We start from the raw sequence: 22,379 nt of genomic DNA on the forward strand, positions 1-22,379 counted from the left end.
TTCCATGTGCACTTGAGAAGAATGAGTGTTCTGTTGTTTTAGGGTGGAATGTTCTGTATATATCTATGAGGTCCATCTGGTCCAATGTGTCATTCAATGCTCTTGTTTCTTTATTGATTTTCTGCTTTGATGATCTGTCTATTACTGAGAGAGGCATGTTAAGATCTCCTACTATTAATGTATTCATATCAATATGACTCTTTATCTTGATTAATAGTTTTCTTATGTAATTGGCTGCTCTCATATTGGGGGCGTAGATATTTACAATTGTTAGATCATCTTGGTGGATAGTCCCTTTAAGAATTATGTAGTGTCCTTCTGTATCTCTGACTACAGTCTTTAGTTTAAAATCTAATTTATCTGATATGAGAATCGCTACCTTGGCCTTCTTTTGAGGCCCATTGGCATGAAAGATGCTTCTCCATCCCTTCACTTCAGTCTGGGTGTATCTTTAGGTTCAAAATGGGTCTCTTGTAGACAACATATGGATGGGTCCTGTCGTTTTATCCAATCTGCAACCCTGTGTTGTTTTATGGGCACATTTAGGCCATTCACATTGAGAGTGATTATTGATAGATATGTTTTTATTGACATCGTGTTACCTTTGATGTCTTTCTTTCTGTAGATTGTCTCTATATTTCTGTTCAATGATATTTTTAGGATTTTTTCTCTTTCATAGAACCCCCCCCCCTTAATATTTCCTGCAGTGTTGGCTTGGTGGTTGCATAGTCTTTTAAGCCTTGCCGGTCTTGGAAACTCTTTATCTCTCCATCCATTTTAAATGTCAGTCTTGCTGGATAAAGTATTCTTGGCTGCATGTTCTTCTCATTTAGTGCCCTGAATATATCTTGCCAGCCCTTTCTGGCTTGCCAGGTCCCTGTGGACAGGTCTGACGTTATTCTGATGGGCTTTCCTCTGTAAATAAGGAGCCTCTTTGTCCTAGCGGCTTTCAAGAGATTATATCTACAATTATGATTCCTCAATTTGACTATCAGGTGCCTTGATGTTTTTTTGGAATCTAAAATCTTGGGTGGAGACTGTTCAGCCTCTAGTACATGAACGCTGGTTCCAGTTGCGAGATTGGGAAAATTTTCATGAAGAACTTGTTCCACTATATCTTCTAGACTTCTTTCTTTCTCCTCCCCTTCAGGGATTCCAATAATTCTGACGTTGGAACATTTCATGGCATCATTTATTTCCCTCATTCTGTTTTCGTGGCTTCTAAGCTGTTTGTTCCAGGCTTCTTCCTGATCCTTTCTCTCTATCTGTTTGTCCTCCAGATCACTAATTCTATTTTCTGTCTCAGTTACCCTAGCTTTGAGAGAGTTTAGATTAGATTGGAACTCATTGAGAGCATTGTGACCCTCATCCCTGGTAGCTTTTAGCTCTGCCCTAACATTGTGAACATTAACTCTGTTCGCTTTCAGTTCAGCCCTAATCAATTCTGTTTGTTCATCCATGGCTTTCTCCAACCTAGCTATTGCCTGGATAATTGTTAACCTGAATTCTCTTTCCATATTGTCTATGTTGATAGCCGTTAGCTCTGTTGCAGAAGGTCCATCCTCTGTATTTTTCTTCTGCTGGGCATTCTTCCTCCTAGTCATTTTGGTGAGAGATGACTGAACAGATATAGCTGGATGTATCGACCATGGTGCAGTCAAGGTGCACCCTGGAACACTTCTGAGCAATCAGGATTCCCCACCCTGCCCACTAGCATCTTCTGCCCCGTAGAGATCCAGTTGTGTATAATTCTGATCTCAGGCTGATTTCATGGGTGATTGAAGTTCTTTGGTAGGTAATCAGCTCAATTTAGGGTACAGGTTGAAAAGGCGCCTCCTCCTACTTCCCCGCCATCTTGTCTCCCTCAACCCTCAGTTTTTTCCCCCAGAGTCCTGAGTCTTTCATGGTTTGTCTCCCTCTCTGATTTATTCCTATTCTGGTTTCCCTCCCTTCCTCTATGGGGCTCCATGCAAGTCTTTATGTTCCACATATAAGTGAAACCATAGGATAATTGTTTTTCCCTGCTTGACTTATTTCACTTGCATAATATCCTCCAGTTCCATCCAGGTCAATGCAAATGGTGGGTATTCATCCTTTTTGATAGCTGAGTAATATTCCATTGTATATATGGACCACATCATCTTTATTCATTCATCATGTCCACAATAGCTAAACTGTGAAAGGAGCCAAGATGTCCTTCAACAGATGAAAGGATAAAGAAGATGTGGTACATATATCTAATAAGAATATTAAATATATATTATATACTAACTAAGGCATAATCTCTGGGTACAGGTCCCAGCATAAGTAATTTTTTTTTTTTTTTTTTTTTTTTTTTGCTGTTCCTGGGTGATTGTTATATGGAGCCAGAATTTAAAACCTTATTCTCAAATTTCTCTTCTAACTATGAGAGTCACTTCATTCTTCATCTATGTTGTCATTTTCATGCCTGTGATTGTGAATTTTAAGGATTTAAAATGAAATATAGGCACTATTAAAGATAGTATACAATAGTATTAGATGCGTGGGTACATTTACCACCAGAGATGCAAACCTAGGTTTATCACCTATTGATTGTATAATCCTGGACAATCTTGGGTCTTCTGTGAATACAGCTTCCTTTTTAGTGAAAAGAGAGGTAAAAATAATGCTCATTTCATATCACAAATTGCCTGAAAGAGTACTTGGCATATGATAAGCATTTAAAAAGTATTAGCTATTGTCATCATTATCTTCATTTGTATTTACACTGGTCACCACACTTTCCCCCCTTTTTCCTTTCCCCTCTTATTCAGGACCACATTCCATCTGTACCTCAGGGGGAAGAGGCAAACTTTTTTATATACCCTCACCAGGCCATCTGGTGACTTTAGGCTATGTGGACTTCTGTCTGGGGGCTTCTACTTGAATTCCTTTCCATATGGGAAGCTAATTAATTTTAAAAAGCATTATAAATTCTGATAAGGCATAACAATCTGCCAGACTTCCCAATCGCATTAAAAATTACAACTGTCATTTTATACTTCAAGTTGCCTCCTTACACACCAAAAAAAGCCTTTGCGCCTATTTGGTTAATTATGGACAAGTGGTGTCATCCAAAATTCATCAGCCTCAGAGCTGAAGTCATATCCTAATTCCCCAAATAAAACTTTGTTGCCCCAGCTTCAGCTGCTCACTTTGTTGCGGTTCTCATCCTTTGGGGCCATTTGTTATACATGGTAGATTCCATAAAGTTGTAAATTTCATCTTTGGCATGTGAAGGCCCATATCACAGGGCACCTCAAAAGGCCAGGTCTATAGCAGTGCAAATCCTGGAGGGGACAGAATGATAGCAGTCAGGCCTGAGGGCTTGGAGACCTCAGTCTTTGGGGTCTTTGAATCCTACTTTGGAAATCATAGCATCATACAGATGAAAATACCTCCATGATAGCTTGTTGCAATTCCTTCATTCTATAGCAGAGGAAATTTAGTCCCAGAAAGGTCTTAAAATTTGAGTTAGTCAGCTTCTTCTTTTCTCTTTCTTTTCTCTTAGTTCATAGAGGAATAACAAAAACAAAACAAAACAAAAAAAACAAAAAACAAACAAACAAAAAAAAAACAACAAAATACCCTCTTCTGGGAAGAGACCAGTATACATATATATCTGCAGTAAGAACATATTAACTCAAAAAAACAATGATATTCTACCTTAAGTCAAGTTTTCTGATAAATCTGGAATAACTTTTCTTATTGATTGAGGATCTCAAAAGTCTTTCAGCAAAAGGTGAGCAATACTCAGTAGCCCCTCTCTGCTAGGCTTTGGAGTACAGAAACAAACAAGACAATCCCTGTCCTATAGGAATTCAGGATTTTTAGTTGCTGTAAAAGGCAACAAAGAAATGCTTCTAAATGTGGGGGTTGAGGAAACCAAGTGTCATATAAGGCTAACAAAGGACGGGAAATCCACAACTAACAATTTCTCTTGATGAATTGATGTTCTGCTGCTCGCTGTGTGCTTTGAGTGTGTGGCTCTGATTCCTGGGACCCATATGCTAATGGTTGTGATTTTAAAGGAAACTTAAGAGGCAAAATGAACTAATAGATCAACCTCTTTATGCAGCAGTGGGTTTCCTCAAAAATGTCAAGGACTTCCCCCCTACAGTTTTTTAAAAATTATTATTTAAAAAAAATATTCTCTATCCAAATGGTCACTGGAGGGTTTTTTTCCCCACACCTACCTCTTGCCCTCACTTTCACAGATTGTACATAGGTAGAACCAATAGCAAGGGTATTCAGTAGGTCTCTAAACTAAAACCATGGTAAATCTTATTTTAGGAAAAAAAAAAAAATACCAGCTAGTTTTAAGGTGGGAAGTAGCAGCTCTTTTCTCCAATTTTGACACTCCCATATAACTGTGTCTCATTGCACCAAGACCCTTTCACAGGGAACATTTGTACATTGTGGCTGAAGATTATTGTGGGTCTATTAGGCGAGGGGACAGCTCATAATTGTGTTATGCTATTTGTGCAACAAGTGCTGGATGCTCAGGGTTAGCTTTTGCCTTGATCATTCCTTCTGGAAACTTATGAGTAAGATTTGTGAAATAGTACTCCCTTAACAAAACCTTCTGTTAACCTTTTGAGCCTCTGTGGCTGTGACCTTCCACTGCTCATGGCCCTCCTTTTGCCTTTTATGTGGGGTGACCCTATGTCCCAGCTAGTTCTACCCAGTCCTGGTCCATGCTGTTGGCCCAGTTGAGTGATCCAATGCTCCCTTAAAGTCTCACAAGTCCCTACTTGGGCAACAAGGTCTAGGGGCCATAATTATGATTTCTTTTATCACCTTCTTATTCACCAAAGCAATTCATTTTTTGGGCTTTCATGTTACTGTGTTTGAATCCCTGGATGGAACAACCCATGTCTCAATTACCTGGATCTCATAGCTCAGCACAGTGACCAAAAAGAGTACAAAATATGCCTAATATCTGCCAGTGAATTTAAGAACAAGCAAATCAAAGGATCTCTACTATTTTAATTTTTTAAGTATTTCATTTATTTATTTGAGTATGAAAGCAGGGTGAGGGGCAGAGGGAGAAGCAGACTCCTGGCTGAGCAGGAAGCTGGACGAGGGGCTCCATTCCAGGATTCCAGGATTATGACTTGAGCTGAAGGCAGACACTTAATACCGACTGAGCCACCCAGGTGCCCCAGGATCTCTACTATTTATTTATAATAATAATTATTATAAATTATTATTACTATTATCATTGTCATTATTTTGTGGTGATTGGGTCTCTACTATTTAAAAAGTTCTTTAAAATGATTACACTATTTGGGCCTAATCTTTGGAGTTAGCGAACAGTCCAGTTGAACTACAAATGCTAAGTGTGCTCAGAGATGTCGACATGTCTAAGATATCCAAAAAAACCTAGGCATTTTAAGAAGGCACATCTGACTGTCAGAACTAAAAATTCTATCTGCTAAAGTTAGGATTGGAATTCAAAGTTTTGCCTTTTTTTTTTTTTTGTACTATGACTGTTTTTCATGTTGTCTTTTTGAGATCTATTCTATGTATTCCCTGCTCTCATACACAGAAATGTCAGAAGTTCCATAAGGAAAGTGATTCTTGGGGTTTGTCAGTGCTAACTTTGGAAACTGACATTGCTTTCATAGTTCATCTGAGGTTATCAGGAGCTTCTGATAAGGCCTAGAAAAGTCAAGACTGGTGGAGATCTGTGTAAATTTGAGCTGACGGAAACCTTTGTGGTTTGTGGATTGCTAGCCAAAGCCCTGGAGTCCTCCGTACAAGTGTATGGTCTGAATAATAATCCTTTTTCTTATATAATGCATCATGAGCTAAGCTTCATACCGTAATTGTATTGAAAATCATGTTTACTGTGAACAGCCAAAGAGTCTGAGTGGGACTAATTGTCTCAGGGTGAATTGATGGTTTCTCCTGTCAACTTTGAGCTGGGGCTTTCGTGTCTGTGAGAAAACAGAGTCTGTGTTGCCAGCCCACGCCAGAATCCTTCTCGGCTCACTTGGGGATTCGAGCTTGGAATATTTTATTCAGCGGAGCCCTTGTTTTAGCTGGTTTGTTGACAAGGTACCAACATCCATCAAATATGCCAGAGTCTGACTCCAGAACTCTGTCTTTCTCAGAAAACGAGCTATGACAGCTGGGTCAGCAATTATGGGCCCGGTGGGACGTCAGCCAGCACTGGCATTTCTCAGCACCACTGGGATGGAGGGGAGTATGCTTTGGTTTTGGCTTAACCTAAAAGGAGAGCTTTGTGAGCTGTAGAACCTGTCCTTATCCTGAAGACTTTTTGGATCCCCAAACGGGCTCTCCTTCATATTCTAGAGAAATCTGCCAGTGTATTACCACCTTAACAAACCACAAAATGAGTTGAATTGAATTCACAATGAGATCCTAAAAATCAATTTTGAGAAAGAGGAAGAAATTGTCCTCTCTGGGGAGCAAATATCTAACAGCTGTGTTCTAGCCAGCATTGTTGATAAAATAAGAAAAACTGTAAGAAGAAATTAGGTAACCCCACTGGGGAGGGGTGGGATGGGTAGCTGGGACGGGAATGCAGACTGACCAAACAATACAGATGAACATTCTGAAAACCAGAGTAGGTTCTAAAAACCAGAACTGGCCATACACTTTCCCTACTTAAAATACTTTGACAGTTATTTCTCCATTGACCTCAGGGCCACGTTGAAACCCGTTATTACTTTTAACAGGATGCTCCATCACAGAAGCTCGGACTCTGTCCCCAGCCTCTGGATTCCCTACTGCCTGACATTTTATGCTTTAGCATAGAGCTTCTCAGACTTCAGCTGACATTAGAATCACCTAGAGGGCTCAATACAACTCAGATTTCTGGGTCTCATGCCCAGAGTTTCTGATTCTGTACACCTGTGGTGAGGTCGGAAAACCTGAAACTCCTAATGAGCTTCTGGGGTTACCAAAACTGCTGGTGCAGACAGTACACTTCTAGAGCCAGTCTGCCAACAAACCTGAAAGCTTGCAGATCCTAGATATGACCCCATGTCCTCTCCATGCCTCAGATGGGCAGCTCCTTCCCTCTGGTGGCAATACCTTGTGCCCACACCTCGCCTGCCTGGTTCTCAATCATCCCTCAGGACTCAGGAGAAGTATTATCTACTCTTAGGGCTAGACACCCCTCCTCTGAGAACTCCCAGTGCACAGTGCTCACCCTCTTCCCAGGGATGTGTGATTGTATGTTTGCTGTCTCTAGCTTAGCCCTTGAAAGCAGGAACTTCTATAGAGTTTATCACTGTCTACCTCTGCTAAACACAGGCTCTGCCATGTTGAGGGGGTTCAACAAAGTTTTGAATACAAGCATGTCTTACTGAAATGAGACCACAGAAATAGACAAGATAAGGAGTTTGACCTTTGTGGAGATAGTGAGGGTGGGGAGGGTAATGCATGTCTACCCGAAAAAAAGCCTCTCAGATATTTGTGTGGTTTCCCTGGCCCTCTTAGGAAGAACACTGCTCTAGTTAAGTTGAGTCTCTGAGTGAAAGAGGAAGTTCAGAAGAGCAGGGACCACAGTAAATTCCTATCAACTTTTAAGGAAAAGACAATTTCCTACTTAACATTATCTTCCTTTTAAATTGGCATCTCCTGGGCACCTGGGTGACTCAGTCGGTTAAGTCTCCGCCTTCGGCTCAGGTCATGATCTCAGGGTCCTGGGCCCCATTGTCCTGTTTTGGGCTCCCTGCTCATCAGGGAGTCTGCTTCTCCCTATCTCTGTGCCCCTCCCCCTGCTTGTGCTCTCTCTAGTGCATGCTCACTCTCTCTCTCAAATAAATAAATAAAATCTTTAAAAAATTGACATCTCTTTTCTTTTTTTTTTTTTTTTTAAGATTTTATTTTTTTGACAGACAGAGATCACAAGTAGGCAGAGTGGCAGGCAGAGAGAGAGGAGGAAGCAGGCTCCCCGCTGAGCAGAGAGCCCGATATGGGGCTCAATCCCAGGACCCTGGGACCATGACCTGAGCCAAAGGCAGAGGCTTTAACCCACTGAGCCACCCAGGCGCCCCAACATCTCTTTTCTCATACACATATTCCCACATACATAGCTTCTCCCCAGTGCATGCTTAATGCTGAGTGTACAAAGTCTTGTACATTCTCATTATGTATGAGATGTAAATTTCATGTAGTTCTCACACCAACCCCCACTTTTAAGAGGAAACATTGATGGTTTCTGTGTCACACAACTCATTCCCATGTGTATGCTTTTGGGCAAGGTACATAATCTGTGCTTTGGCTTTCCCATGTTACAAATGGAAAAAAATATGGACCTTTCAGGGCTGTTAAGAGCATTAAATCAGGCAATGCATGCTAATTTGTTCCTTTTTTTCCCCTAGAGAATGGATTACTTCATCCAGAATAAGAAATCTCAATGGGTGGCATAGAAAGGCAGTGATAAAGAACAGGGAAGATATATTTAGTTTTGTCAGTGACTTTCTTGGTGCCCTTAAAACTATATTCTGAGGTGATTACACACTTTTCCACCTGCCAGAAGGGGGCCTATCTCTACACACCCTCCAATGCACTCCATTTTACTTTTCTTTCCTTTTTCCTTTTCTTGGTATTTTTAAGCAGAATCTTCTTTCAAGTAGCTCATAAGACATGAAGGAAGCTGTTCATGTCCATAATCAGACCCCACGCCACAAAGTCCTGAAAGTGCTGAATGAGAGAGTCAGGACAAAGTGGTTACAATAAGATCTAAAAAGGAAAAAGCAGCATATAATATAACTGTTTTTCTTAACAACCACAGTTTAAAAATACGAGACTTCATTATATTGATTTGAGATCTGCTTGTCCAAATGAAGTTGGGAATGCTGGGTGTTTCATACGGCTCCATGCCGGGAGTATTAAGTATTCGGCTGGGGGAGGTTTAATTCTTCTATAAACCTTTTTTTTTTTTTTTTTTTTGGTTATCTTTTTAACCACCTGTTTCTCCTTCTGGGATATGGTTGATGCATTTTGGGTGTGACCCCATATTGCACAGGTTCAGGGTGTTTGCCTGAGTTCACTGACGGTGGTGAAGTTTTTCTCTCATTAGCTGTTGGTAGTCTTCAGAGGAAAGCTTCCACTCTCCACAAGGCCAATTCTGTGCTTTCTAAAGGAGGCCTCTCACCTCTGCACCGGTGAGCATGTGTATGTGGATTATGTGGGCTTTATATCCCAGGTGGCTGAGCGTGTGCCTCCAGGCAAACGAACACACTGAGTGTGATTCTGCAGCCAGGCTCTTAAAAAGTGGGGGCAGGTGATGTGACAGGAAGTCAGGGGACAATCAGCAGTATTACCTTTGAGCACAAGTTCCTTACTGGGTCACTAAGTCATTTCACAGGTGTTTCTGGACAGCATAGTGTTCTGGGCCCAGTGCTGGGCTCTGAATTAATGAGGTGATTAATACACATCTGGCCCCAGCCCTCATGGGATGCCCTGTCATGCTGGAGAGCTGGACTAGAAGCACATCGGGAAACAACCAAGAATCAAATTGCAGTTGGGAAGTGAATTACGAAGGAAGTAGCAGGGTGTTCAGGGGAGACTAGCTGATGGGAGGAACCTGTTAAGAAAGACCAACCACCTGCCTGACAACTGAGTATCAGAGCCTGAAGCGAAAGAGGGGCAGCCCTCGTGGAAGGGCTCAGCACAAGCAGAACAGGTTTAGTGGGATGGGACAGGCTGGAATCTGGGCTCTGCCACTTGCTAACTTCATGCTACTCTTCACCACTTTGAACCATAGATTCTTCATTTGCAAAATTGGAATAATAATAGTATGTTCTTCATAGGTTGATTGAAATTAAGTAAGTTCACACGTGGGGGAAAAAAAAAGTTTGCACCATTATAGGGCTCCTGATATGTGCTCTGCGTATGTTACCCGAACTAACCCCCACATTGCACATGCACACACGTTGAAAGTACATAGTACATAAAGGGGAGTGATGGCTGGGGAGGGAAGAAAAGATGAGGTAGGAAAGCAGGAAAGGCAGATCTTGAGAGGTCTCAGAGAGAGATTTTAATTCTTAGTGTAAAGGTGGTTCACTGAAGGGCTTTAATGAGGGCGATGTGTGATGTTACTTATGTTTTATGAGGATGAAAGAATGGGTCAGAGGGAAGTAGCAAACGTTGAATCACGGAGGACAGTTATGAGGCGCTATTTTAAGAATGTGGCAAGTGATGATATAGGCTTGGATGCATACCCACTCGGTGTAATATGACAGACACCAAATCAAACCATGTTCTTCGTATCATCTTTGTACTGTAATGCACAAATCTTTACCACTGTAGTAATACTTTTGGATTAATAATGGGTGGAGGGGGGGTGGATGAGTGATTCTACATTTCCAGGTATACTCATGTAATTCTCACCATGACTTTGTAAGGTGAGCTTCTTTTAGCTCCATTGCACAGATAGGAAGAATGAAGCCCTGAGCAGTCAAGAAAGTTGCTGCAAGTCCTCCAGCTAGTAAATAGCAAGGCCATAACAGAAACCCAGGGCTGTTAGGCTTCAAAAATATTTTTGTTTGCTTGTTTGTTTCTCTTTGTCAATTGCTTCTGTTAGCTTTAGATTTCATGGCAATATGGAGATGTACTTTCTTGGAGGTAACCTATGTCATCAACACTTGACTAAGTAAGTCACTAGATTAGCTAGACATTTGAGGGAATGAAATGTAGGTCATTAATGCCGTGATGAATAAGGAGAGAGGGGTGTAGGGCCCTGGAGTGGAGAGAGGAAGAGCCTGGGCACTGTAGGCTGAGACATAAGGCATGAGGTGTGTCTTCAAAGCAATAACACATTCTATGTTTATTCATGAAAGCATTCGTCCCACACTCATAGACAATATAGTGTTTCAGCCTTCTGTTTCCATAGCACTGGATATGCCCTTTATTTTTAGCTCATAAGTCATATTATCTTGGCTGTCCACAAATAGTATATGTCATGTCCACTCACTCAACACCAAAGCTCCTAAGGACCCAGTTCCTATCCCAGAGTCTGGTGCAGTAACAGAAGAAAGTACATCTTCATATTGCCATGAAATCTAAAGCTAGCAGAAGCAATTAACAAAGAGAAACAACAACAACAAAAAGATATTGTTGAAGACTAACAGCCCCAGATTTCCATTATGGTCTTGCTATTTACTAGCTGGAGGACTTGCAGCAACTTTCTTGACTTCTTTGGACTTCAGTCTTCCTATCTGTGCAATGGAGCTAAGAGAAACTTCTCTCTGTATCTGGACTATTTCTTTTTAGGGTCTAGAGAGTCATCAGCAACCCTTTGGTTAGAATCACTTTGTTCCATAGGAATACATTGTGAAGTTGCATTTTAAAACTAATTACAGTAAAAGTATAATTTCATTTTTACTTTCATTTCAGAATTTTGGCTTTACAAAGAATGTTTCAATTTGGGTAGCTTGAACTTGGCCAAAATAATATACTTAATTTATCATTGTGTATGTTCAAGCTGAGTATTTTAATTGCTTGGTGAATACTAAAAAATTGAGTTTTTCAGAGCACTCGATTTCAAATAAGGCTAATTCCACCCTCTCCATACACTGATTCACCACTACCCCACCCACATAAGATGGTATATAATGAATTTGTTTCAAGTTATATTAAATAGCCTTACATTTTTTTCTATTGTAAAAGTAATGAGTTCTTTGTAAAAATTTTTATAATTAAAAAAATAGGAGAAATAATGTGAAAATAACATAGAACACGTCCCAAATAGAGTGCCTATTAATTGATTGTTAAAAGCTTACTTTTTCAGAGTAGTTTTAGGATCACAGAAAAATTAAGTATGCAGGGCGTCTGGGTGGCTCAGTGGGTTAAGCCGCTGCCTTCGGCTCAGGTCATGATCTCAGGGTCCTGGGATCGAGTCCCACATTGGGCTCTCTGCTCAGCAGGGAGACTGCTTCTCCCCCCTGCCTCTCTGCCTACTTGTGATCTCTGTCAAATAAATAAATAAAATCTTTAAAAAAAAATTAGGTATGCAGATTTCCTGCATACCCACTGCTTCTATATGTAGAGCCTCCCTTATTATCAGCATCCCCCACCAGAGGGGAAAATTTACTACAATTGATTAACCTACACTGATTCACCTAAAGCTCATAATTTGCATAATGGTTCACTGTTGGTGTTGTATGTTCTATGCGATTGGACAAATGTATAATGATATGGTATTTCCATCATGATACTATCGTACAGAGCCTTTTCAATGGCCTAGAAATCCTCTGGGCTCCATCAGTTCATCATTCCCTTCCCCAACTCAGCCAACCACTGATCTTTTTACCATCCCCATCATTTTACCTTTTCTAGAACATTGTGTTATTGGAATCAAACAGTAGCTTTTCCAGATGGGTTTCTTTCACTTGGTAATATACATTGAAGTTTTGTTCCTATATTTTCATGGCTTGCTAGCCCATTTCTTTTTAGTGCTGAGTAATATTCCACTGTCTTGATGTACCAGTTTATTTATACATCCACCTACTAAAGGACATCTTGGTTGCTTCTAAGATTTGACAATTATGAATAAAGCTGTTATAAACATCCATGTGCAGATTTTTGTGTGAACATAAGTTTTCAACTCCTTTGTGTAAATACCAAGCAGTGAGGTTGCTGGATAGTTTAAGAGTATGTTTCGTTTTGTAAGATACCACCAAATTGTCTTCCAAAGCGGCTGCTCCATTTTGCATCTCTACCATGAATGAATGAGCGTTCTTGTTACTACACCTCGCCAGCATTTTTTGTTCTCAGTGTTCCAAATTTAGGGCATTTTAATAGGTATACAGTAGCATCTTCTTACTGTTTTAATTTGTATTTTTTTAATATCATGATGTGGAGCATCTTTTCATATACTTATTTGCCATCTCTATATATTCTCCAGTGAGGTGAGAACCTCTGTTAATATTTTGGCATACAATTTTCAGGTATGTTTATACATATCCACTAAATAAGTTGACTTAGGTCATGATTACTTGACTTTATTTATTTATTTTTTTGTTTAACAATAATAATTAAATATTTTTACATATAAAAAATAAAATGATATATATCACTAACACAGGATAGGTAGGGATGGTAAGGTTAAAATATACTTGCCCTCCCCGTACAAACACCAAGTCTTTCTCTACTGCACATTCTTTTCCACTAAACTCAAAGGAGACCTCAGGATCTTTCTCCAACACAGGTTCTATGAAGACAGTACTATCCAGTTAGATGTGGAATAATAGACTATATTTTTCATCTCTAACCTTGAACCTGAGATGAGGGAATCAAATGGCTCCAACTATCAGAAGCAAATTAATAATGAAGATAAATCATGAGATATTATTACTACCAGGCATCTGACACCATAGAGCCTGACATAGGTATTTGTGGTATTCTTATGCTGTACCATCAAGCAAAATATGATATATCACTAAAGCAGGGTTATACTTCCAGGCTAATGATCAGTTGCTAATGATCAGTTCACCTTGACTCAATGTGTGACGCCTGCTTGTAAATGAATAATCCCCTTGAGTCTAATTAGGTTGGGTCTAGTCCATATGCTTTCTGTTGAGATGGGACCTTCCAAATATCAAGAACATTCCTATAAATTGGATGAGAAGCACGAAGAGCAATTATGAGGATATGCACTGATCTCTCTCTCCCTCTCCCTTCTCCCTGTTCCCAGAATCAGATGTTGCTGACTTTGATGGCCGAAGCTCCCTTCTATATAGGTTCAATCAGAAGCTGATGAGCACTCTCAAAGATGTGATCTCTCTGAAGTTCAAGAGCATGCAAGGAGATGGGGTTCTTTTCCATGGAGAAGGTCAACGTGGAGACCATATCACCCTGGAGCTCCAGAAGGGAAGGCTAGCCCTGCATCTCAACTTGGGTAGGGTCAGGCTTTGTTCCTTTCCATGTCAAACTATCAGGAACTCTATTTTGTGGTGGGTTACAATTTCTTATTGCCCTTGTATGTTAGGTGGGAGTTGCTGAAATATAATCTGAGTGACATTTTCCCCTTTTACATATTGGAGAAGAAAAAATAAACATTTTGTGAAATAGTTAAGCCATGGATAGCATTCTTTGAAACAAGATAATATTGGTGGGTAGGAATCACTACAAGCTCATTGCTATATATATGTATTTATTTATCTACCTACATATTTATCTGTGTATCTTTTTTAATACAATTTAACTTGAGCAAGTTTAATACACATGCACACATATTTTAATGAAGCTTGCTCACATTCTATTCTGATGAGTACGTTTATGAAAATTCAGTCCCCAGGGAAAAGTGGAGAAGACATATTTTAATTTATTTAGTTTATTATTATTATTATTTATATTTTGGTTAAGAAGAGAGAGGGTCATATGTATAGTGGGAAAGTCTATGTTTTGCTCATTCCCATATCTTGTTAAGGGGAAACACTCTCTTTTACATCTCTTGTTGTGCTAGGGTGAGCCCTAGACTTGCCGAATGCCAGTTAAGTTAGTACAATGACCTGCCTTCTGTGTATTTAGGACACCATCCTCCCCCTATGGGTTGGTACCCAGCATGACCTGCCTCACCACAGGTAGTCTATCATAGTAATCAGCTTCTTATTCCAGGGAAAGAGAAAGAAGGGCTCAGCCTCCTTTATATGCTCAACCGTACTTTTGAAGGTAGAGTGAACCAACTGCTGAGGGCAGGGGGCAGAATTCCCAAATGTGCAAAGGCAAACCAAAAAGTGCTCCCATAGAAAAAGAAACAAACAAAATAGAGAGATCACCCAAGGTGAAGAAAAAGGAAGTGTCATTCTTTATGAGAATGATTCCCTGCCTCTCACTGATTTTGTTAGTATATTAGGGGTGAATATTATACTTGTGGAAGAGAATTGCCACTAACTATTTGGTATCAAAGTAAAGAAGGACAGTTATAGCAGAATTGAGTTTGTAACTTTAGGTTGCATGGAAAACTGGGATAAAATATCAGATAAGTATATTTTTATAATTAGAAGGAGAGACATAAGAATGAAAGTTAGTGTTGACTCACCTCAAAAACCAAACAAAAGTCTTTATTTTGAGGCATTTCTGAGTACCTTCTTAGCCACCATGGTGAACATTGTCAGGGAGAACATATGGAATCCTTTAATTTATAAAATTGACATCTAATGCATTAGATTAAATATAAACCAAAGGCATCTTTAGAAGCAGAATTTTACCCAGAAGAGAGCAGTAAGGGGATTTACTAATACCATGATTAATTGTATTAACATACCTAAAGAAGCAACTTATCAATGAATTAACTGAGGGGTAAGCATACAAATATTCAGTAAAAATGCATCAGTTCATTACCTGACCTTCAGTTTTCAGAAAGGGGATATGGATGAATGGAGTGCAGTCCTGTAACTGCATATGGCTCAGAGAGCATTGTGCATTGTGAGTGAAGTTATGGTTACTTGTCAATGGCAGAGCAGGTGTCTTCTGCTAGTAACACCGAATTTTCCAGTTACTGTGATTTATGTTCCTAATTAGATATGCCATTCCCCCTCCAAAGGTCTGCTCCAACATGCATCATCTGATGTTTTAAACCAGTTTCATTCACAGTATTGCATGATGGAAAGGAGGAGGTGTGGTCATGCAACACCTATTTTAATTGTAGACATGTGCTAACTATTTGTTATGGGGAAAGCTGCATAACTCAGAAGACTCCATTTACTTATATATAATCTGGGGCTAAGGAATAACTATCTTGTGGAGCTTGGGCATGAAAACCAAAAATAATATAAATGAATATTCTCTATCAATAAGTAAACATAGTGAAGTATCAAAAAGAGAAGCTCTTAATATTCTTCATTTATTAAAAAGAAAAACAATATCTGAATGTCCTATATTCTGTGCTATTTCAGTCTTCCTGAAGGGAAATTGTATTTAAAATGAATAGGACCTGCTCCTTGCTGCGATACATGGAAAATAAAAGTCTTTTTTTCCCTCCCAGATTCCATGTTCCATGTATTTCTAATCATGTGGTGATAAAGTAAAACCTCATTTAGTGAATGATTAAGTAGTAAGAATATGTTCTCTCAGTATTATGCATAGTTTGAGAATTTCTTCATCTCTTTCATCTGTTTGGAAAGTGAAATATTGTGAGTTTGAGTGTTCCCTGTACTTACCTGTTTGAAGCAGCCACCTAGGTTTCTTATAAATTTGTATTAATCTTCACGTTTCTTCTCTAGAGAGACACTGGCATATATCATTTCTGTAACCCTTCATACCTCAGAAAGAGCCACCAGATCTCTGAAAGCACTAAGTTAAGGGGAAAGGAAGATGATAATTGCTTTTTCTCATTATATAAAATCTGTAATGTAGGTTGCACAAAGTAAAGACAAGATTTGTTCACTGCTCTAGCTCCAGAAGTTAGGAAAGCACCTTCCTAATGTAGGTACTCAAGGTACAAAGAGTACAATGGAAAAAGGTGTTTCCATCTCAAATACTAGGGCTTGACACAATACACATTATTACTGTTGGGCATGCTCACCCCAAGACTGTGCTCCTGGCCTCCCCATGAGCCTCTCTCTCTATGATGTCGCCCTGATATTTACAGAATCCCCATGGTGTGTTAGTATCCTATCCAATCCTCAAAGCAGCCCAGTTAGGTAAATGAATATTAGCCCCAAATTACCTATAAAGAATATTGGGCTCAAAAAGGATAAATCATTTCTTTGAATTACACAGCTAGTTATTAGGCATGACCACTTTTAAAATGTAGTTATATCTAATCATTTTTTACTATTTTCTTCAGATTATTAACTATATATCAGTTTTAGAAAACCTGAAGAATTAAACAAAAATAATTATATTTAAGGAAAACAAAAAAAATGTCACCTGAAATCCTACAGTCATCTCTCCTATTGACATTTTGGTATATTTTTTAAATGTTTTTCTTAGTTATTTATATGAAATTTTACATATTATACAAAATTCATGTTCTTTCCATGTTGCCATGCAACTTCCAAAATGGAAAGATTTCATAGTATTCATGATCATGATTATCTTTTTAAAAATTTTCATTTAGGGCACCTGGGTGGCTCAGTGGGTTAAGCCGCTGCCTTCAGCTCAGGTCATGATCTCAGGGTCCTGGGATCGAGTCCCGCATCGGGCTCTCTGCTCAGCAGGGAGCCTGCTTCCCTCTCTCTTTCTCTCTCTCTCTCTCTGCCTGCCTCTCTGCCTACTTGTGATCTGTCCCTGTCAAATAAATAAATAAAATCTTTAAAAAAAATTTTTCATTTAAAGTCAATTAATTAACATATAGTGTATTATTAGTTTCAGAGGTAGAGTTTAGTGTTTCATCAGTTGTGTATAATACCCAGTGCTCATTACATCAAGTGCCCTCCTTAATGCCCATCACCCAGTTACCCTATCCCCCAGCAAGCCTCTGTTTGTTTCCTAGAGTTAAGAGTCTCTTATGGTTTCTCTCCCTCTTTGATTTTGTCTTATTTATTTTTGTCCTCCCTTTCCCTATGTTTCACCTGTTTTGTTTCTTAAATTCCACATATGAGTGAAATCATATGAAAATTGTCTTTCTCTGATTAGCTTATGTTTATCTTTTAATATTTTATTTTTTAAAGAAATGAATGAATAATAAAAGGAAAGAAAGGATGTGAAAAGGAGGGTAGGGAGGGGAGAGAGAGAGAGAGGCAGAGAGGGAGGGAGGGAAGGAGGAGGGAAAGAGGGAGAGAAGAAGAGAGAGAGAAAGAGAGAGAGAGGGAGGGAAGAAAGGGAGAGAGGGGGAGAGAGGCAGAGAGAGAAAGAGGGAGGGAGACAGAGAAAGAAGGAGGCAGGGAGGAAGAGAGGGAGGGAGGAAGGGGAGGAGGAGGGAAAGAGAAAGAAGGAAGGAGGAAGAATCTGAAAATCCAAATTAGTGGTCTAAAGGATGGCCCTAGGCCAATGAAGAGATAGTTTTCCTTCCCAGATTCCATGGAGGCTCCAGTGGTGCAACTTTTAGTGATGATTCTCCAGTGTGTGTCCCTTATATAATCGGACTTTACAATTCAACAATTCAGGATATTAGAATAGAGGGGTTCAGCACCATGGCCAGTTGCCGAGGCTGGCCTTTGGATCCCCATTGGTTGTGTTTCTTTTTAAGTGATGCTCTTTGGTGACTGATTCATTGCCAATTATCCCTACCGGGGCTTACTTGGGCAGGTCAGTTCTATGGTAAAATTGACCTAGGTCATTCCTATTTAATTAATTTCTTAGGGAAGAGCAATGATTTTTTTTTTCCTAGAAGTACTAATGGGAAAGAGATTTCTTCTGTCAGTTCCTCTTCTCACTTTGTACACATCTCATTCACACCACCTGTGGCAGTCTGCCCTCTGCAGAATTCCAGCGGCACTAACCCATACATGCCGGTAGGAGAATCAAAGAGCAGGTATTACATGACTGGGAAACTGTTGTAAGAACTAAGCAAGACATCAATAGTACATGTAGGTCATTCATCCTTACAAGAGTTCAGTGCCTTTGAACTAAGGCAGAATGTGCAGTTGCAATGAGTGCAGCTATAGTAAAGTGAGAATCCAGGAATAGTGTATAAACACATACACAGCAATGCCCTTGAGGAGGCAAGTGTAGGGTGCAGAGACCAAAGCAGTTGAGTGAATAATCAACTCGTGGTGATATCTTGAGATATTGGTAAAAGATCTGCACATTCTCCATAAAGTAAAATGGACATTTGCATTAGCTCTTTTGAAATCTACACAATTGAATAAGTCAACCCACACATATTTATAAAATGTTCAACATGTTTCTGAGTTTATACTGAATACTATGGAAGATATTTTAAGTGTTGCTGTTTTTGAGAGCCTGCACTTGAGCACTATACTAGATAAGTTAAATATATATTCTATTCAAGATAACATGACAGACCTAGAAACTATATCCAAACCCATTTTACATGTTGCCCAGGATCACATAGTCCCATTATTGTAGACTTGGGGTTGGAACCCCCTCCAGTTCTACCTTAATATCCTGACATTAATAATTAAAATGTTCTAAACCTTTATAAAAATATCATGAAATCCATGTTCATGGTTAAACTGTAACAATGGAGTGATCAGGGTAGGGGAGAGGAGCCCAGAAAGACTTTATGGATGAATTCTGACTAATCTGGACATTTTACCATAAAAAGTAAAGGAATACAGGCATTTCAAAGTGTCAGGGGGTCAAAGTGCACCCCATTTTTCATAAATTTTTCATTAATGTAATAGCAATTTGTTGAACAAGTACATTAAGTTAGGAGCTGAGCTAGCCACGGGGGGTTGAAAGTTGTACTTAGCAGTTCCTAATTTCAGGGAGTTCTCAACCTGGTAAAATATTATTTCATTCTCTTTTTTTAATGTAAAATCTATTTTATTTATTATGTTATGTTAGTCACCAAACAGTACATCATCAGTTTTTGATGTAATGTTCTATGATTCATTGTTTGTGTATATCACCCAGTGCTCTATGAAATACATGTCCTCCTTTAATACCCATCATTGAGCTAACCCATGTCCTCCCCGCCCCACCCCCCTCTGAAACCCTCAGAGCCCTTTTTCCTGGAGTCTTAGTCTCTCATGGTTCATCTCCCTCTCTGATTTCCTCCCTTCATCTTTCCCTTCCTTCTAATGTTCTCCATGCTATTCCTTATGTTCCATGTATATGTAAAACCATGTGATAATTGTCTTTCTCTGCTTGACTTTTTTCACTCAGCATAATCCCCTCCAGTTCCATCCATGGTGATGTGAAAGTTGGGTATTCATCCTTTCCGGTGGCTGAGTAATACTCCACTGTATACATGGACCACTTCTTTATCTATTTACATTTTAACTTTTTAATATTAATTTAAAGTATATGATTATATATTATCAAAGTTATATGCCATTTATGTATTGAGAAACCATTTTTTTAAGGTAGCAAAGTCACAGAAGATGGATAAAAATTAGAGGCTGGACTTGAGCAACCACCCCTAAACCTGGAGAGTACTTTATTGAATGATATTTAGAAACATTTAGTTTCTAAATATCTATACCTATACCTCTAAATAACTATAATGATAGTTAGAAACATTCTAACTAAAGACCTATGTTTCTTTGCTTTAGTGTTAAAGATTTACTTCAGGTTTTTTTTTTAAGATTTTATTTATTTATTTGACAAAGAGAGATCACAAGTAGGCAGAGAGGCAGGCAGAGAGAGAGGGAGAAGCAGGCTTGCTGCTGAGGAGAGAGCCCGATGTGGGGCTTGATCCCAGGACCCTGGGATCATGACCTGAGCCGAAGGCAGAGGCTTTAACCCACTGAGCCACCCAGGTGCCCCAAGATTTACTCCAGTTTGAGTGTCAAGCCCACTGGAATTGTGTTGCTTACAATTAGTTTCTTCTTCTTCCTCTTCTTCTTCTTCTTCTTCTTCTTCTTCTTTCTTCTTTTTCTTTTTCTTCTTCTTCTTCTTCTTCTTCTTCTTCTTCTTCTTCTTCTTCTTCTTCTTCTTCTTCTTCTCCCTTTTTTCTTTTTTTCAGGAAGTCTCACTTGGGCACACAGGAGAATATTCATTAGCCCTGCATCTTTCCAAGCAAGGGTCTTAACAATACTGGATAACCTATGGCATTGAAATTTGCCTTCTCATTCTAAAATCTGTGCTTCCCCCTTAGCATTGCCCCATTTTTCTTTTGCACAGCTTGTTGCTTTCCATCCATCAAATTCTTTTCTGAGACTCTTCATTCCTGCTAAGCTAAGCTACATAGCTTACATGTTTGTATGGTGGGATGCAGATGTGCAGAGGATGAATCAGGAATATCATTTTTTCCCAATAAGATTGTGTTGGTATTATTAGTGCTAGAGTCAGATGGAGCTTGGTTGTCATCCTAATTCTTTGTGTTCTTGAGTAAGTCACGTGGCTTCTTTGACACAGCAATCTTTTTCAGGGATTTGTTCAGGAAGAATTGAAACAACATATATTAAGGGCTCACATGTGAAAAAGCTTAATAATATAAGTGAATACCAATATTGATAATCTAAAAAATTAGAGTGGAAAGGTCAGTTCTGAAGGTCAGGTGAAGGCAGGCATTGGGGACTTCCATATGAATGCTCACCTATTTCATTAACAGTAAATGAAGCCCTTTCCACAATTGACTTTTTGCTGAAATACAATGTAAAACAAGAGTCCCCATTCCCCGAAGAGTTCCCCTGAAGAGTTCACAATCTTTGAACTTCAGGCTATCTGAAGTTCAAAGATTGTGAAAGTTAAGGTGACATCCATGTTTGAACTGTTGATAAGACCAAACAAGAAGATCTAATCAAAGAAGACTTTTCAGTGAAAACACTGTCATATGTATGCACTTAGACATGAAGATGTTAGTTCTAAGGGTGAAGAAATTGAGGTGTTTATCCACAGTATGTTGGCGGTGGAGCAAGATAAAAAACTTAAGTTAGAAATATTTTGGAAACATTTCAAGTTTCCTGTAAAAATTGTTATGTGTTTTAGGGCCTTGAGCAGTATTTACATTGTTTCTTTTTAACTTTAACCACATGAAAACAAGGTTTTACTTAATTAGTAAAAGGGTTTTTTTTTCTTTGTTTTTGTTTTCTCTAACATGTTCCTGGCCAAAGTTAACTTCTGCATATTATTGTCTTTGACCTCTACAATGGCACGTGGGAAATTTTATCTTGCCCTAAGAAATTAGAAACTAGTTAAAACTAATAGTTGAACAGCACTTGCCATGGAGGTAAACTGGAGATATATATATCAGTTTAAAGAGTTTGATAATTTCTTGAGAATTAAGGTTTTTTTTTTATTTCTAATAATGAACATTTCTAGGTAAGATAGAACATTTCCTAGAACTAATATTCTTCTTTCTTCATAGTAATACTTTGTGTAGATATGATTCAAAACCTCCTTTTTGATGAATTTCCCAAATTGTTTAAACAAACAAATTTTCACTCAGTTTGTCTTAATACAGGATTTCTAGTGTTACCATGGGATAATTGATGGAGGAGTGGGTGAAATTCATTCACATCTGCTACTTTTTTTGTTGTTGTTGTTAATGAAAAAGTAACTTGTACTGGAGGGTATAGTCAATAATTTACACATCACTCGTATATAGTTCTCAGTGAAACAGCTATGCAGGATAAGAAATTTGTTTTTTGTTTTTTGTTTTTTTTAAAGATTTTATTTATTTGACAGAGAGAAATCACAAGTAGGCAGAGAGGCAGGCAGAGAGAAAGGAGGAAGCAGGCTCCCCGCAGAGCAGAGAGCCCGATGCGGGGCTCGATCCCAGGACCCTGAGATCATGACCCGAGCCGAAGGCAGAGGCTTTAACCCACTGAGCCACCCAGGCGCCCCAAGAAATTTGT

General features: G+C 39.1%; 1 protein-coding gene across 3 annotated transcripts in view; it reads left to right on the forward strand.

The window, feature by feature from the left end:
• LOC111160860 (contactin associated protein like 5) overlaps positions 1-22,379 on the forward strand; it is an 823,942-nt gene that overhangs the window by 365,723 nt on the left and 435,840 nt on the right. For all 3 annotated transcript variants that reach the window (XM_022524243.1, XM_022524244.1, XM_022524245.1), the window contains one exon: positions 13,700-13,903. In XM_022524243.1, the coding sequence (XP_022379951.1) occupies positions 13,700-13,903 (204 nt within the window). The remainder of the gene's footprint in view (positions 1-13,699; positions 13,904-22,379) is intronic.

The sequence above is a fragment of the Enhydra lutris genome, unplaced genomic scaffold (genome assembly GCF_002288905.1).
Source record: "Enhydra lutris kenyoni isolate GAN:26980312 unplaced genomic scaffold, ASM228890v2 scaffoldscaffold78, whole genome shotgun sequence".
Lineage (NCBI taxonomy): Eukaryota > Metazoa > Chordata > Mammalia > Carnivora > Mustelidae > Enhydra > Enhydra lutris.